The 16,824-nt window shown below is 39.9% G+C and overlaps 1 protein-coding gene across 1 annotated transcript in view; it reads right to left on the bottom strand.

Annotated features, from left to right (window-relative positions):
* The window catches only part of DNAH3 (dynein axonemal heavy chain 3), a 187,373-nt gene that overhangs the window by 8,218 nt on the left and 162,331 nt on the right, over window positions 1–16,824 (bottom strand). The window contains 6 exon segments of the mRNA XM_043975895.1: window positions 364–518; window positions 3,691–3,807; window positions 6,324–6,568; window positions 10,133–10,358; window positions 11,396–13,537; window positions 15,709–15,907. Coding sequence (XP_043831830.1) covers window positions 364–518; window positions 3,691–3,807; window positions 6,324–6,568; window positions 10,133–10,358; window positions 11,396–13,537; window positions 15,709–15,907 — 3,084 coding nt within the window.

The raw sequence follows: 16,824 nt of genomic DNA, 5'->3' as shown, positions 1-16,824 counted from the left end.
TTCAGAAAACCAAACCAAACTCTAAAACTGAGGATGAGAGTGGGGGCGGGGCGGGGGAGAGGAGAGGTTTGGAGCTAATGACAGGGCTGGCAGTGAGGAAGAACTGAGATAATTGTTGTGAGCACTCTACCACATCCTTTTCTCCCTTCCTCCTGTCTCATTTCCTCATTTCCCACCTCATTTTGTTTTCTCCCTTACTCCCTTCTCCCATTCCTATATATTCAGGCACCCCAGGATCATCCACAAGAACACCAATCACTTTTGCATGCATCAGAGCTAAAGGGAGTCACTGACCTCTGTCTTAAAGTAGAACCTAAGAAAGTACTGAGAAATGTGGGATAAAATCCTAGAGCAATGTCTTACCGAGTACGTGCTATCCGGTGGAACATAGTAGATGCCCCCAGGAGCCAAGCTGTAATAGTCATTTTCTATATCCTTATTGTAGAATACAGAAAGAAGGGATAGGAGGAGACGTCTGTCTTTGTCATCAGTCACTCTGCCACCATAATTACATTCACCTAGAGAAAGTCAATAGAAACTGGGCAAAAAGGAAGGCTTTCCTTTGGTTATCACTCATTCATTCAAATGGATTTACTGAGCATCTCAGATATTGGGTTAGGTGTTGTAGGGGATAGAAAGATGTATAAAAATAATTTCTCCTCTTGAAAGCAATTTATAGTCTCATAGAGGGGATCAGCAATATATACAAAGAATTATAACACAAATTTGAATGTGATAAAAGCTTGGGACTGGAATAAACAAAATTATGTGGGATGGCAACAGAAATCAGAAGAAGGAGGGATTGGGAGGTCACGGAAAGCTTCATGGAAGAAATGGTTTTTAAGTTGGGTATGGTAGGGTTGGATAAAAATGAAATGAAACTAGGGAAGGAAGGTATCCCAGGGAAAGGATATAGCATAACCTGAGAGACAAGGGAGGGAAACCTAGGGGCAAGTTTAAACAGCCACTTCTCTAGTTTGATCAAAGTACAGGGTACAAAGAGTAGTGGGAGATAAGGATTGGCTGGAATGGTCTCTTGATGCCGGATTATGAAGGGCTTGAAATATCAGGCTTGAACTGGATTTTGCTGACAATGGGAAGCCATCAAAGATTTCTGAACAAGAGGTGACATTATCAGAGTCATGCTTAAGGAAAATTAATCCCACAACTTCATATGGGTTGGATTGCAGGAAAGTCTCTAACATTTTTATATTTTCAAAAATTCTCTATCTTTAATGGGTTTTGGTAGAAAACTTCAGGTCACATTTCTTTTATGATTAGCTACTCACTTGTAGAGAAATGATAAAGGGGGATTTCATCTCTCAGATGGCTACAGTCAGCTAGCATTTATTTTTATTTTATTTTATTTTATTTGTTATTTTTAAATTTTAATTTATTTTTTCACTATGTATTGAATAGAATTTTATTTTCCAAAATATATGTAAAAACAAATTTTAACATCAATTTTTTAAAACTTTGTGTTCCAACTTCTCTTCCTCCCTCCATTCCCACCCCCCACCCACAAGAACTCAAGCAGTTCAAAATAAGTTAGACATGAGTAGTCATGGAAAACACTCCCACATTAGCTAGGTTGTGAGAGAAAATAGTAAAAAAAAAACCCCAAACTTCAGATTAAGGAATTGTCAAAGAGGAAAAAAAAAGTGTTTCCATCTGTTTTCAGATACAATCAGTTCTCTGCAGATGGGTTGAAATTTTCATAAGTCCTTCAGGGTTATATCAGATCATTGTCTTGCTGAAAATAACCACATGCTTCCCAGCAGATCATTGCTGTTACTTTGTATACAGTACCTTTCACTCTTCTTCAGTTTATGTAGGTTTTTCCAGGTTTTTCTAATAGTATCCTGTTCATTATAACCTGTACCTTAAACTTGACAGAGAATTTTCTTCATAATAGCCCAGCAAAGTACTTACTTCTGACTATCCCCTCCCCAACTCTGCACTCCCTTTTTTCACCCTTCCCTCCTTATCCTCTTCCCCTTCTACTTTCTTTACTTTACTTACTTACCTACTTACTTAACTTTAGGGTTAAATAGATTACTCCTCTCAATTAGGTGTGAATGTTATTCCCTCCTTGATCCCACTCTGATGAAATTAAGGTCTTTGAGCTAATTCTGTGTTCTAAATTTTTCTTCCTTCCTCCCTCCTCAACCCTCCCTATGAAATCAAGCAATTCAATGTCATACTTGTGCAGTAATGAAGAACATCTTCACCTTCCTCAAAAGTGTTTTGCTTTTTATTGCTCTCTCCCCCAGTCTGCCCTTCCCTCCTTCCCCTCTTCCCCCACCCCCCTTATCTCCCTCCCCTCCCTCTGGGCAAAAATATATTACTGTCAGCTAGCATTTATTAAGCACCTACTACATACCAAGCACTATGCTAAGTGTTGAGAATACAATATAATTAGAATATATATATATAATTATAATTAATATAATTATAACCAAAGACAGTCCTTGTACTCGAAGAATTCATATTCTAATGAGGAAAAATAATATGTAAAAGGAAGCTGAAGGGGGATGGGAGGGAAACAAAAGGCACTCTCAGTAGTGGTAGGCATGCAAATATTAATTCCCTTGCAAAGTAAAGCATCTGTTCAGCTGTGGCATAGTAGACAAAGTATTATATTAATTTGGAGATCTGAGTGCAGATCCCAACTCTCTCTTAGCAATACACCCTGGGTATGCCATTGAAACTCTCTTGACTTCAGCTATATAAGGGAGGAGAGGAGAACCAGGAAACAGAGGAGAGCTGTTAGCAGCATGAAAAACTGTTCATGGGTCCCAGCAAGTCAAGTTGTGGGGCCTACTAAAAGAAAATCATGCCTCATAGGGTTAAGGAGTACCCTGGTATCCATGGCAACATAAGAAATCAGGAAAAGGAACAGATTTCAGAAGAAAGAGGATGAGTCTGGTTTAAGGGAAATTGGATTTAAGGTGCTTGTGGAATATCTAGGGAGACCTGACCCATCTACAGTTAAAGTAAATGTGAGGGGCAGCTAGGTGGTACAATGGATAGCGCACTGGCCCTGGATTCAGTAGGACCTGAGTTCAAATCCGACCTCAGACACTTAATAATTACTAGCTGTGTGACCCTAGGCAAGTCACTTAACCCCAATTGCCTCACAATAAATAAATAAATTAATTAATTAAATAAAGTAAATGTGAGAGGTCTGGAGCTTGGGAGGAGAACATGGGAATGTGCTTAGCTTATTGGGGAGGTTTTGCTGGGTTCCCAGGGTGAAAAGCTAGTGGCACATGGGCCTTAAAAAGGAATTCAGAGGTGGCTTTGAAATGACCTCTTGAAAATCCTGGGTGTGTGTGTGTGTGGGGGGCGAGTTGTTTGTTTTTAAGTTAACAGTGTGCTGCCCCTTCAAGGATCTAGTAAGGATGTTGTCCTATCAGTATCACTCACCCAGTATTGATGTAGTACCTCGCATTGCTGGCCAGATTTTCCCATCTTTCTGACTATGTGTTAAGTTAAGGCTATGTGTCTTTCATCTCCTAATAGCCTTCCACATAGTAGTTAAGGAACAAATATTTTTAAATGGCTTGATTGATTAATTAGGCGACAAAGAAGCTTGCTCCCTCTTTAGGTGATGGAAGGAAAAGTGAGAATGGGTGGGTGTGGTATGGAAGAGAAATATTTGCCACAGCAGCTAAAGTCTTTCAATACCTGTTAGATAGGTCAGAGCTTCAAATGGCACTTCCTCGTATTCATTCAGGAACATCTGGATCTGCCGCATGCTGATTCTCAGGTCAGACTCATTAAATTCATAGGCGATATTCCAACCTGCCAGAATTGGAGAAGTGCAGACATTAGAACTCCCATTCAGTGATCACATATGGGGGGAGGGAAGCCCCATTATGGGATATAGCTGCATCTTTCTTCCAGAGGGAAAAATCAAATCTGTACTGACGTTTATAGTCAGTTAGTGTGGGAACCATTCTACCTTTGACCACATTGGTTCTACGTCGATTTCTTTACCATTTTCTTTACTATTCCTTTCATTAGTGTGGTAGATGTCAGCAACTTGGGATTTGTGAAGGGAAAATTATTTATCTTGGTTGAAATGGATTTTTTTTGTGTTTGGTTTTTTATTTTGTATTTTTTTTAGTGAGGCAATTGGGGTAAAGTGACTTGTCCAGGGTCACACAGCTAGTAAGTATCTTTTTCCACTGAGCCACCTAGTTGTCTTTTTTTTTCCCTCCAAATTATAGTGTTAATGACTTTTTTTTTTGTTTTGGTTTTTTTTGCAGGGCAATGGGGGTTAAGTGACTTGCCCAGGGTCACACAGCTAGTAAGTGTCAAGTGTCTGAGGCTGGATTTGAACTCAGGTACTCCTGAATCCAGGGCCAGTGCTTTATCCACTGCTCTACCTAGCTGCCCCCATGTTAATGACTTTTGAAAGACCACTAACAGTAATTTGCAGTTTAGTTTATCTGGGGACTGATAACTTTAAGTAACTAGTTCATTGAGAGCATCCAAATGCTTTCTTTCCATTTCTTTCTATTTGGTATCAGTTTCTTGTTAACCATTCTTTTCATTCTGTCCTTCCTAGTTTGAAGCTCACTCATAGAATCAAAATAAGAGTTGAATACTTCTTTTTGTCTTTTCTCCATCATCTGTTAGCACCATCCCTTCCACCCCAAGAAGTAGATGTCCTTTCTTGCCCCCAACAACAACAAAAAAAGCCTCATTTATTGCCACCTATGTGACCTTAGGATTCCCTTGGGTAATTTCTCAAAGCCTCAGTTTCTTTATTGGTAAAATAAGGAAATTGGATTAGATATCCTCTAAGTTCCCTTCCATAAAGATCCTGTGCTCCTGTTCAACTGGAGAATGACTAAACAAATTGTGGTATGTGGACGCAATGGAATCTCATTTATGTTATAAGAAACAATGAGCATGAACAATACAGAGAAGCATGAAAAGATCTACATGAACTTATGGAAAGTTATCAGAGCAAGGAAAATATGCACAATGACTACAACAATATAAATGGGAAGAACAAATCCACAAAACAATAAAAATGAATGTTGCAAAATTAAAAAGAATAAGTTTGGCCCCAAAGAAGAAATATGAGAGACATATGATCCCCCTATTCCTTTGTAGAGGTTGGGGGAGAGAATGTTCCATGGTTATAGAACAGTACATATAATGTCAGATCTTTTTTCAATGTATTGATCAGTATTGCTAACTTTATTTTCTTTTTTCTTTCCCTTTTATTATTTTCTAGTATTTCTAGTATTTTATTATTTATTATTCTTTTCTTTTTCTTTTAAAAATGCTTTGTAGGGGCAGCTAGGTGGCGCAGTGGATATATGGATAGAGCACCGGCCCTGGAATCAGGAGTACCTGGGTTCAAATCCGGCCTCAGACACTTAACACTTACTAGCTGTGTGACCCTGGGCAAGTCACTTAACCCCAATTGCCTCACTAAAAAAATTTTTTTTAAATGCTTTGTAATAAGGGTTGATCGTCTTGGTAGTGGGGAGGAATAAAGAGGGGAATCTAGGCAGTGTACAACAAAAAATATCAATAAAAATGTATTTGTTACAAGGGATAGCTCTCTCTCTCTCTCTGGGAGGGGAAGAGGAAGGAAAATTTAGGTAATATAAAAACAAAAATGTCAATAAAATTCTATTTTTAAAAGATCCTGTGCTCATCTGATCTTTAGCATTCATTACCTGCCTCTGCTGATTCAGAGCTTTAGCACTTCTAACACTTTTTATAGAAGCATGCCACTCTTCTTTATTTATTTGCTGTTGTCCCAACTTTTTTTTTTTCCCAGGGCAATGAGGGTTAAGTGACTTGCCCAGGGTCATACAGCTAGTAAGTGTCAAGTATCTAAGGCCGGGTTTGAATTCAGGTCCTCCTGAATCCAGGGCCAGTGCTTTATCCTTTATCCACTGTGCCATCTAGCCACCGCATCCCAACTTTAAATATATATATATATATATATATATATACACACACACACACACATATATATACACATACATATATGTGTATATATATATGTATGTGCATATATATGTATATGTGCATATATATATATGTATATATCTTTTTGTTTTGTTTTGTTTTTTGTTTTTGCAGGGAAATGAGGGTTAAGTGACTTGCCTAGGTTCACATAGCTAGTAAGTGTCTGATTGTCTGAGGCTGGATTTGAACTCAGGTCTTCCTGAATCCAGGGCCAGTGCTTTATCCACTGTGCCACCTAGCTGCCCCCTATATCTATATATCTATATATCTTTTAAAGATCCTCTTTTCAAAAGAAATTTATAAAGACTCTCAGAACTTACCTAGGGGTCCAAAGTTTCTTCTCTCTTGAACAATAGCATGGAAGAAACAGAGGCCGAACAACAATTTGTGCCACATCTTGGCTTTTTCGCAACTGTTGAAGAAGAGGGGATCTGAGATAGGGTCATTGAGGTAGGAGCGCAAGAGGTTGGCTCGGACACCTTTGGGAGGTTCATTGGTCATTTTGATTCCATTCTGGAGGATGCTGACGGGAAACTTCTCTGATGGATAACTGGTTAGCCACAGTCTAGGAGAAAAGTGTAATTCATTTGCTTAGCTGAAAATCAATTTATCACCTAAAGCCAAAAAAATATTCCTAGAAATCCCCAGACCTCTGTAAAAATCACTTTGTTTTAAATGATCAGAGAACTGACATCAATCACCTATGGCCTAAACTAAGCTTGATTATCTATTGAAATTTGACAATTATAATCATTTCTAGCATTTAAATAGCACTTTAAGGTTTGCAAAGCACTTTACATCTGTTAATTATGCCTTTGCTCCTCACAACAATCTTATGAGATAGGTTCTATTATTAGACCCATTTTACAGTGAGGAAACTGAGACTGAGAGAGGTCAAATGACTTGCTCAAGGTCTTACCTTGGAACATCCTTCCACTGCTAAAGGCCTCTTCTCCCATTGGTAAGTTCCTTTGGGAGCCTTCATTTTGGGGAAGAGCCCTTGCCAGTCATCCTTCATTCCTCTCCCAGCTCTACTTCTGACTCTCCAAATTTGATGTGGGTATTTACCCCATCCCTCCTGCTTTTCAGCTCATTTCTTCTTGTTATCTTCCCTCATTAGAAAGTAAGCTCTTTGAAGGCAGGGACTGTCTTTCTTTTTGCTTGCATATGTCTCTCCATGCTTAGCACACAGTGCCTTGCATATATTAAGTGCCTAATAAATGTTTGTTGCCATCCTATTTGACTGCCTACTTATCCTACCCAGGGTCATACAGTTTGTAAATTTAACGATGGGTTCCCATTCTCAAGAAATACATAAATAGCAAAAATGAATAGATGTTACATTCTGGGGCAGCTAGGTGGCACAGTGGATAAAGCACTGGCCCTGGATTCAAGAGGACCCGAGTTCAAATCTGGCCTCAGACACTTGATACTTACTAGCTGTGTGACCCTGGGCAAGTCACTTAACCCTCATTGCCCCACCAAAAAAAAACAAAGAGATCTGAGAGATTAATTATTTGAATACCCTCATTTTATAGATGAAGGGAAGTGACAAATGTAAATTCATTCAAAATTAACCCTAGATAAGAACTGTTTTTCTAAGGCTGCTTTGAACATACATCATTTGACATAGATGCAGAGAGAGATTTCTGTTCAATGTAAGGAAACGTTTTATGACAAATAGAACTATCCCAAACTCTTAGGAAACAGGGGTTCTTAAAACCTTTTTTTGTGTGTGTCATAGACTAGACCCACTGGGAAGTCTGGCGAAGCCTATTAATGCCTTCTCAGAAGAATGCTTTAAATGTATAAAATAAGATACATAGGATTACAAAGAAAACCAATTATATTGAATACAGTTATCAGAATACTAAAAAACAACATCAGCAAGTTCATGGACCACAGGTCATTAACCCTGGAGGAAATAGCTTCCTTTCACTGATAGTTTCGAGGACAGACTGGACCACTACTTTTTGGAGATATCAGAACGGGAATTTATGTTTCAAATTTGCACTGGATTAGATCAACATTTCCCAACCTGTGGGCCTTGGAATATTTTTTTGGGGGGGGGGGTGATTGGGAAGGGAACAAAAGGTGAGGTGGAGATACTTATGGCCAAGGCACTGTCTCAATACATCTATTTATCTATCTATCTATTTATTTATTATTTTATTTTATTTTTGTTGTTGTTGTTGAGGCAATTGGGGTTAAGTGACTTGCCCAGGGTCACACAGCTAGTAAGTGTCAGGTGTCTGAGGCCGGATTTGAACTCAGGTCCTCCTGAATCCAGGGCAGGTGCTCTATCCATTGTGCCACCTAGCTGCCCCCATTCATTTGTTTTTATGACTAAAGAATTCACTATGGCAAAGAATTAGAAATTAAGGGAATGCCCATCAATTGGGGAATGGCTGAACAAGTTGTGGTATATGAATGTAATGGAATACTATTGTGCTATAATAAATGATGAGCAGGAAGATTTCAGGAAAACCTCAAAAGACTTAAGTGGACTGATGCTGAATTAAGTGAGCAGAACCAGGAGAACATTGTACACAGTAACAGCAACAGTGTGTGATGATCAGCTGTGACAGACTTAGCTCTTCTCAGCAGTGCAATGATCTAAGACAACTTCAAAGAATTCATGATAGGAAATGTTCTCCACATCCAGAAAAAAGAACTGTGGATTCTGAATGCAGATTGAACCATACTGTTACTACTTTTTGGCTATTTTTCTTCTTTTTTGAGCTTTCCCCCATGTGTTCTGATTCTTCTTTCACAATATGACTAATGCAGAAATATATTTATTTATTTATTTATTTATTTTTGCAGGGCAGTGAGGGTTAAGTGACTTGCCCAGGGTCACACAGCTAGTAAGTGTCAAGTGTCTGAGGCTGGATTTGAACTCAGGTCCTCCTGAATTCAGGGCCTGTGCTTTATCCACTGTGCCATCTAGCTGCCCCCAGAAATATGTTTAATGTCATTGTACATATATAACCTATGTCAGATTGCTTTCTGTCTTGGGGAGACGGGTAGGAAAGGAGAGAGGGAGAAAAATTTGGAACTAAAAATTTTATGAAAACAAAGGCTGAAAACTACCTTTACATGTAACTGGAAAATAATAAAATACTTTTATGATTAAAAAAATTCACTACTAAGTTCTAGCTTACTCTTCATGAACTTCTCTGCCCTTAGCTAGGCTTGTCCTCAGAAAACAGATGTAGTTTTGTTTGTAAGACTGTACTCAAAACCTTTTCAGCCTTGTAGAATTTATGAGAGCAGTGAGAGCAGTGGTGTAGCCTTTGAGAACCCAGACTCTGATGAGGCATAGGAGCAGGACAACATAGAAAATAGTAAACATACTTTCTATAGACTAAACAAATGATGTTGCTTACATGTATGTTCACTATTTCTCACAAGACTATAGGTACTATTGTGATAAATAAAATATAAATTCATATAAAAGCAACAATTAAACTCATAGGAGCTTATCATTATACATTTTCTCAATTAATGGATACTAATAGTACAGCTACTATCATATAGAGGTCCATGAAAATTTTTGACACTAAAAATAGGTCCTCATACTTGAAAAGATTAGAAACTACTGGATTAGTAGTCTTCTAATAACAATAGGCAATATTTATATAATTCTTTCAGGTTTGCTTTACATACATAATCTCATTTGTTACTCACAACAATCCTGTGAAGTAAATGGCTATTATTATCCCGATTTTTCCAATTAGGAAACGGAGGCAGATCATAAAGTTAGCACATGTCTGAGCTAAGATTTGAACTCAGGTCTTCACTACTCCAAGTCTAATACTAGCCATTGGACTACTTTGCTGCCTCACAAAAGAGGAAACATGGGTCTTTTCTAGCTCAACTCTAAGATTCTATGATTCTATGATACAGAGAGTAGGTAAAAACAGATAGTAGGAACTGACCAGTTGGATTATTTATATGACTCAACATGTTTTATTTTGTTTCATTTTTACTTCATGGCACTTTAAAAAAAAGTGTGTGTGTGTGTGTGTGTGTGTGTGTGTGTGTGTGTGTGTGTGTGTGTGTGTGTGAAAACTGTGCAAATAAGGGTTAAACAAAGAAATAGGGAATTATCTGAGTAGCCTCTTACCGGAAGGCTGGATTGGTGTTCTCAGGAATAATCACTTCCTCACATATCTTCTCCAAAGTAGGCATCCAGCTGGTGGCTAGATGGCAGTTTTGTAAGACCACCCAGGTTCCCTCAGTGATGGCTTTGTTGATCATATTGGCAGCAATAGGGCCCTGGCCCTGACCAAGGGAGATGGTTTGGATGCTGTTCCCTCCCATGCCAAGATCATCTGCAAACTTGAGCAGACCTGTGAGCAAAGCCAATGGAGCTTTTAGAAGATACGAGGATGACTCTGCTGAGTTTATAATGATCCCATGAAAGTGATGATGTAAATTAAAAGTCCAGACCCTTGTGAAAAGACTTCAAAAAAATTCTCCCCACAGTGTCAGCAAGATAAAAAGCTCTTCAGAAGATAGGTAGTTTCACAGGGAACTCTCACAGGGAAAGGCTATATTCTTGGTCTGATCATCTCAAGGGCTAAACTCAACTCTTTTGATATAGTAACTAGTATTCAAAAGTAATTAGAGGGGGCAGCTAGGTGGCATAATGGGTAAAGCACCAGCCCTGGATTCAGGAGGACCTGAATTCAAATCTGTCCTCAGACACTTGACACTTACTATCTGTGTGACCCTAGGCAAGTCACTTAACCCTCATTGCCCTGCAAAACAAGACAAAAAAGCTACCAAATCCAAAAGTAATTAGTAATAAGCATTCATGCTAAGATGTTAGCACCATGTTAGGGACCCTTTGTGTAATGCTAAAGCCACTGTTGTTCCTTCTTCTATATATAGAAACATTCAAATTTTGAGTTTCCCTCTTCTGAATGCTCAGTGGAGCATGTGTGTATTGTAATAATTCAACTGAGCTTCTGTGAGTATAATGTGTATAATTATATTCAATACTCTGACCCTTACTAATTCTCTTTATTATTCCTTGGTATTCCTCTTGAATTTCTTTCCTAAATATCCTACTTAGAGGTATAAAAAGAAAAACTCAAAAATCCTGAAAATAAAGAATAACTATCTAGAACCCTCTTTTTTTTTTTTTTTTTGGCTAGGCAATGAAGGTTAAGTGACTTACCCAGGGTCATACAACTAGTAAGTGTCAAGGGTCTGAGGCTGGATTTGAACTCAGGTCCTCCTGAATCCAGGGCCAGTACTTTATCCACTGCACCACCTAGCTGCCCCTAGAACCCTCTTCTAATGGCACGGGCAAAGGAACTGGGTTTTTTGTTGGTAATTTGAATGCAAACAAAATTTTACCACTTAATGTTGGCTTCCTCACCTGCCATTGGGTCAGCACCTGGAGACAACACAAAAATCAGTGGTGCACAGCTGTTAGAATCATTGTAGGATCCCTGAAGGTCAAATGTAGGTGGCTCAATGTACGTCTTTCCCATGTTGTAAACAATGAAGTCCTGGGTAGCCGGAACAATTTTGTCAGGTCGCAGACATCGGAGAACCACCAAACGATCTAATCCATAAAGAAGTTCCCAGTCCCTAGGAAATGATTCTTCATGGGGCTTGGCAGAATCGTAGATCGCCTTCCATTCCAAAATATTGTTTTCCACATCCTCTTTCAGACCGTCAAGAGTGGGCAGCTGGGATGCACGGACGATCTCAGCCCATGACTTTTCAGACAACCATTCAGGAGCTGGATTGAGATAGGGGTTATCAAGAGCCACACCTCCCGTCAGTAGAAAGCGCCAGACTTCATCATTAATTTCACCTTTCCCTTTCATGATCCCAATAGTCAGGAGGAGAGAGAAGAGCAGCTTGTCCTTCTCAAACAGGGAACGACAGACATTGTTGTAAATACTCACTGTGAAGTGGTCAATGATGTTTTCTATGCGTTGTTCCAAGTCCTCACTCTTCCGGCTATGGGCCAAGGAGTGTACATACAAGTTGATGAACCAGGTCAGAGAATACTGGTACATTGGTTCAATGTTAGCCAAGTCAGAAATACAGAAGAAGATAGTGGAAGAATGAACAGCCACTGGCTTGTAGCCCATCCTTGTATCATCGATCTGTGTTTCTGTCACTGAGGCAATTTTCTGCTTCTCAGAAATTTCCTCAGACAGCACTTTAGAAGAAGATAGAATTTTAATGGCAGTCTCATCCTCTAAAATGTTGCCTTCAGACTTGGAGAGGACCTCTAAGATCTTATCTTCTATCTCTTTCAGCTGCTTCTTGTTGTCAGCGCTTTCAACAATCAGCTGGTTCTTCTTCTCTTCTAACTCTGGCTTTTCCTTGGCAGCAACGATACCAAGAAGTTGGTCTTGGAGACCCAGAGGAGTGATCATAAAGTTGAGGAGACAGACTTTCACAGCTATTTCAGGGAGATAGTGGGGATTTCTCAAACGGGTTGTAATGTAAAGTTTAAAATCATGTGAATATTCAATAATATTTTCACCTAATCTCATGTACTCTACCCCTTGCTGTTTGAATGTTGACTTGAGTAAGATGGGCTCAATGAAAGCATCCAGCTCTTCTCCGATATTTTCTAGTAAGACTGGAGTGCCAAATTGAATAGCATTCTCCAGTATCCTCACATAGTTGCTATCAGAAAGCTTGATTACAGAGAGTTTATTGGATCTCTCCATATTTTTGACCCACTTGTTGGCCTGCCCTTGTGGGTCAATCATTAAAGCCCATCGTCTTGAATTGGACACAATGATGCCATTATCAATGGAAAAGGAGTCTATGGGCAGTCCAGCAATCTGCCAGGCTCGAATTTTCACAGGATCTCCTAAGGTGTTACTGAGACTGAAGTCATCAGAGCCTGGGATCTTTTTCGCCTTGCAATAGTCTAGCCATTGGTTTTGGCAGTCAGTTCGATAATCAACTGTAAAGGCCCCCAGATAAGCCACAGTGCCTGAGGACAGCAACACATCCCCGGTTAGGTTAGTATAACGAATCCCCAATAGCCTGGCAGCTTCTGTCCATCGGTCTTTCTCTCCCCCAAGGCCACTGATCAGTTTCTCTGCCCGGATTAACTTCTGGGAGCAGAGTTCAATATTGTCTTCTAAAGCCTTTTTCTTCAAGTTCATGGCCTCAAATTCATCATTCAGGGCTTGAAGACGATCTTCCACCAGCTTCAACTCTCCCCGTTTTTGATTCAATTTTTCCATCTGTTCATGCAGCTTCCCTTCTGCCTCTTTCAATCTTTCCCTCTTGGGGGCCACCACTTTGGCCACTCGATCATACACCTCCATGGCCCTCACCCACTTGCACAAGCCCTCACAAGCCGATGACACATTCTTAATGACTGCTGGCTGGAAGTCTGGGTGGTCAATGAATCTTTCTCGGATCCTCCTCATGACCAAGGCAGGGATGTTATCTTTATCATAGGCCTTCAAACTATCCAAGAATTTCAGATCCCCAAGGACCTTCCTTGATGTACCCCAGTAGTCTTCTATCATCTTACCTGTTTAGTACAAAAAGTATTTATTGAGAACGTATTATATAAATCATTTATTGCCAGTGAAAAGTTAGGAGCCAGTTTAATCCACAGTCTTGTAAACACTTTTCTTTTTTTTTTTTTTTTTAGTGAGGCAATTGGGGTTAAGTGACTTGCCCAGGGTCACACAGCTAGTAAGTGTTAAGTGTCTGAGGCTGGATTTGAACTCAGGTACTCCTGACTCCAGGGCCAGTGCTCTATCCACTGCGCCACCTAGCTGCCCCTTGTAAACACTTTTCAAGGTTGGCTAAAAATAAAAAGTTTAAAACATTTTATTATGTGAAGTCATATTATTTCAATACTTCACAATTTTGACTGAGAAGGAAATATCTTCCCCAGGATGACCTCTCAGTGACATAGCAGATGGTCAGCGAGAGATGCTGCAGGCAAAAGAAATTTCTCACAGGGCTGAATCTTCATTAACTCAAAGGGGAGAGATCTCAAAAGGGTTTGAAGAGAAACCACAAAATGACAATTCAGTGTAATCAGAATCTTAGATATTCTGAAAATAAGAGGCACTGTTGAGGTTTCCTATGGAAGTAGAAAAAGAATGGGATGGGGTATAGTCTTTTGATGCTAGTTTTCAAAGATTCCATATAAAAAAGACATTACTAGTGATGTGGGCAGAATTTGGGGTCAAATTGTCCTTTCAAAAGAATTACAAGACTCAGTGACTCAGTTTCCTAAGTTTTATTGCAATACTGTGAGTGACCACAAGGAGAGAACCAGAATAGTGGAAAAGTATCTCTCAAATAGTGAAAGAAAAGACAGTTATATTTATAGTATAGATAAATTGATTTATCAGTCTCATTATAATATTCTCCACCTTGGGGAGGTACAGGGGAGGGCCCATCCTAATTTGGAGTTTCTGCGGTCCTAAGCCAACCCCTGAGGCGGGTACCTTTTTCAGTGGAGGTGTGTTTTGGGGATTTATACGTCATAAGGTGAATCTGGGGACAAATTTGGCCTTTTCTGCGCATGTCTCTTTCTGATTCCCATGGCTAGTTTCAAAATATCTTCATTTTTCATATATCTATAGTCTAAGTTTCTATAGCTTGTCAATTCCTTTATTGTTATAGTCTTAGGCCTTCTTCACGGCCTAGCTCCCTCTGTTCCATTATGGGCATTGATTTCTGTGGGTAAGAGAACCCAGCATAAGTTATCCATTAACTGGGGTCTAACTCCCTTTTGGAGCTACTCTCTGAATTAAAGCTTGGGTCTTAGGTTTTTCTGTTAACCCTTTTTTTTCACCTCCTACATCACTAGCTTTATTTGGATGTGTTACCTCTTCTATCTTTGAGGTATTTACTCAACTCCAAGAAACTGGTGTTAAAGTTTGAATTTAAAGTTAATCTAGTTTTTAAATAGAATGAAAATAAGTCGATATTTCTGTGCTTCTAGAACTATTCAGATGTGGTTTATCTCTCTCTACTCTCTCACATACTTTTTTTTCGTGAGGCAATTCAGGTTAAGTGACTTACTTGCACAGAGTCACACAGCTAGTAAGTGTCAAGGGTCTGAGGTCAGATTTGAACTCAGGTCCTCCTGAATCCAAGGCTGGTGCTCTATCCACTGCTCCAGCTAACTGCCCCTCTCACATACTTTTTTTTTTTGTTTGTTTTGTTTTTTTAGTGAGGCAATTGGGGTTAAGTGACTTGCCCAGGGTCACACAGCTAGTAAGTGTTAAGTGTCTGAGGCCGGATTTGAACTCAGGTACTCCTGACTCCAGGGCCTGTGCTCTATCCACTGCGCCACCTAGCTGCCCCTTTCACATACTTTTTAATCTTCATGCTTGTTCTGTTGTCTATATGCAGTACTATTTCTATCTGTACTTATCCTCCCTGTCTTAATTTTAAGCTCCTCAAAGTCAGGAATCTATATCTCCCTTGAGAAAATTTTTACCCATAGAAAATGAATGTTTTCTGATTGGTTAATTGACTGAGTGACTGACAGGGAGAACTGATTTCAAGATCAGTCTGTTTTGATGCAATTTCAATGCCTTTGTTTCTGGCTCTGTTCATGTGCTTTGAAACAAGTCCTTCCCTGGAGGTGATTTGGTTGCTGTGTGTTCTTGCCACATGGCCTATGGTATCTGCAGGGCTTTTCAGAGGTGCAGGGAGAAAGAATGGGGAGCTTACCACTACCACTCGGGTCAGGTTTCCTCTCTGGTTTCAGTCCTTTCATGACACAGATACTCTCCATGACAAGTTTAACGGGACCAGGAGGGTTCTGCATGGATTTAACCATAGTGATATCTGAGGCATTCAGGGTGTCTAGTGCAGAGAGGGCAGCCTCCAGTGCTGGCATGGCCTCCGCCAGGTCACCCTCGCACTCATCCTGTAAGGTAGAGGGATAGAAATGGTTAGCTCCACAGGGGCGATGCCAATCGGTGGCATCCTCACAGCAAGGGGTTCTCTACCTTTTTTTGTCAGTACCCTTTTGGCGATCCAAAGAAGCTTATGGATCCCTCTTCAGAATAATGTTTTTAAATTAATAAAAATCAAATAGGGCTATAAAGGAAACCCAATATATTTAAATGCAGTTATTAAAATATTTTTTTTAAAAATCAAAGTTCATAGACTCCCAGTTAAGGTTTAGAGGAACTCTCAATAGGAATTAGTACCCTTACATAGTTGCTATCAGAAAGCTCGATTACAAAGAGTTTATTGGATTTCTCTATATTTTTGACCCAATTGTTGGCTTGCCCCTATGGATTGATGATTATGTCATTATCACTCCAGTGATGCCACTCTCAATAGGAGTGGATTACTGTTCAGGGATTCAAGATGAAAATCAGCCAGAGGTCTTATCTGCCAAGGGGCACTCCCACCATAGCACAGGGCTTCTAGTGCTTGTTCTGTCAGGGAATGTCATGGAAAGGGAACTGTGCAGTTATAATTATTTCCGGGGCTAATCATCCAGTGGGTAGATGGTACAAGTTATTCTATTCCTCTTCCTTCTCTGCCTTCCTTGAGCATTCCAGAGCTCTTCAGCATGTCCTCCCGAAGGTTAGCAGCAGGAAGAGGTAGATATCGCATTGCTCCTGTGGGCAGCGCTGACAAAGTATTTGGTAGGGGAGGAGGTTGTAACGATTGGAATGACGCCACCTGCTGGAGACTTACTGTAGAAGAGTTCCGCCCATGAAGCGAAGGTCTTTGAGGGCAAGACCAGGAGTCTTTTCTTTGGCGTCAGGAAGTGACGCGGGCTAGTGGGAGGAGGAAGGAAGAGACTGGCGATCAGTCTCGCTCCTTTTC

Source organism: Dromiciops gliroides, chromosome 1, assembly GCF_019393635.1.
Source record: "Dromiciops gliroides isolate mDroGli1 chromosome 1, mDroGli1.pri, whole genome shotgun sequence".
Lineage (NCBI taxonomy): Eukaryota > Metazoa > Chordata > Mammalia > Microbiotheria > Microbiotheriidae > Dromiciops > Dromiciops gliroides.
This window is presented reverse-complemented; position numbering and strand designations above follow the sequence as displayed.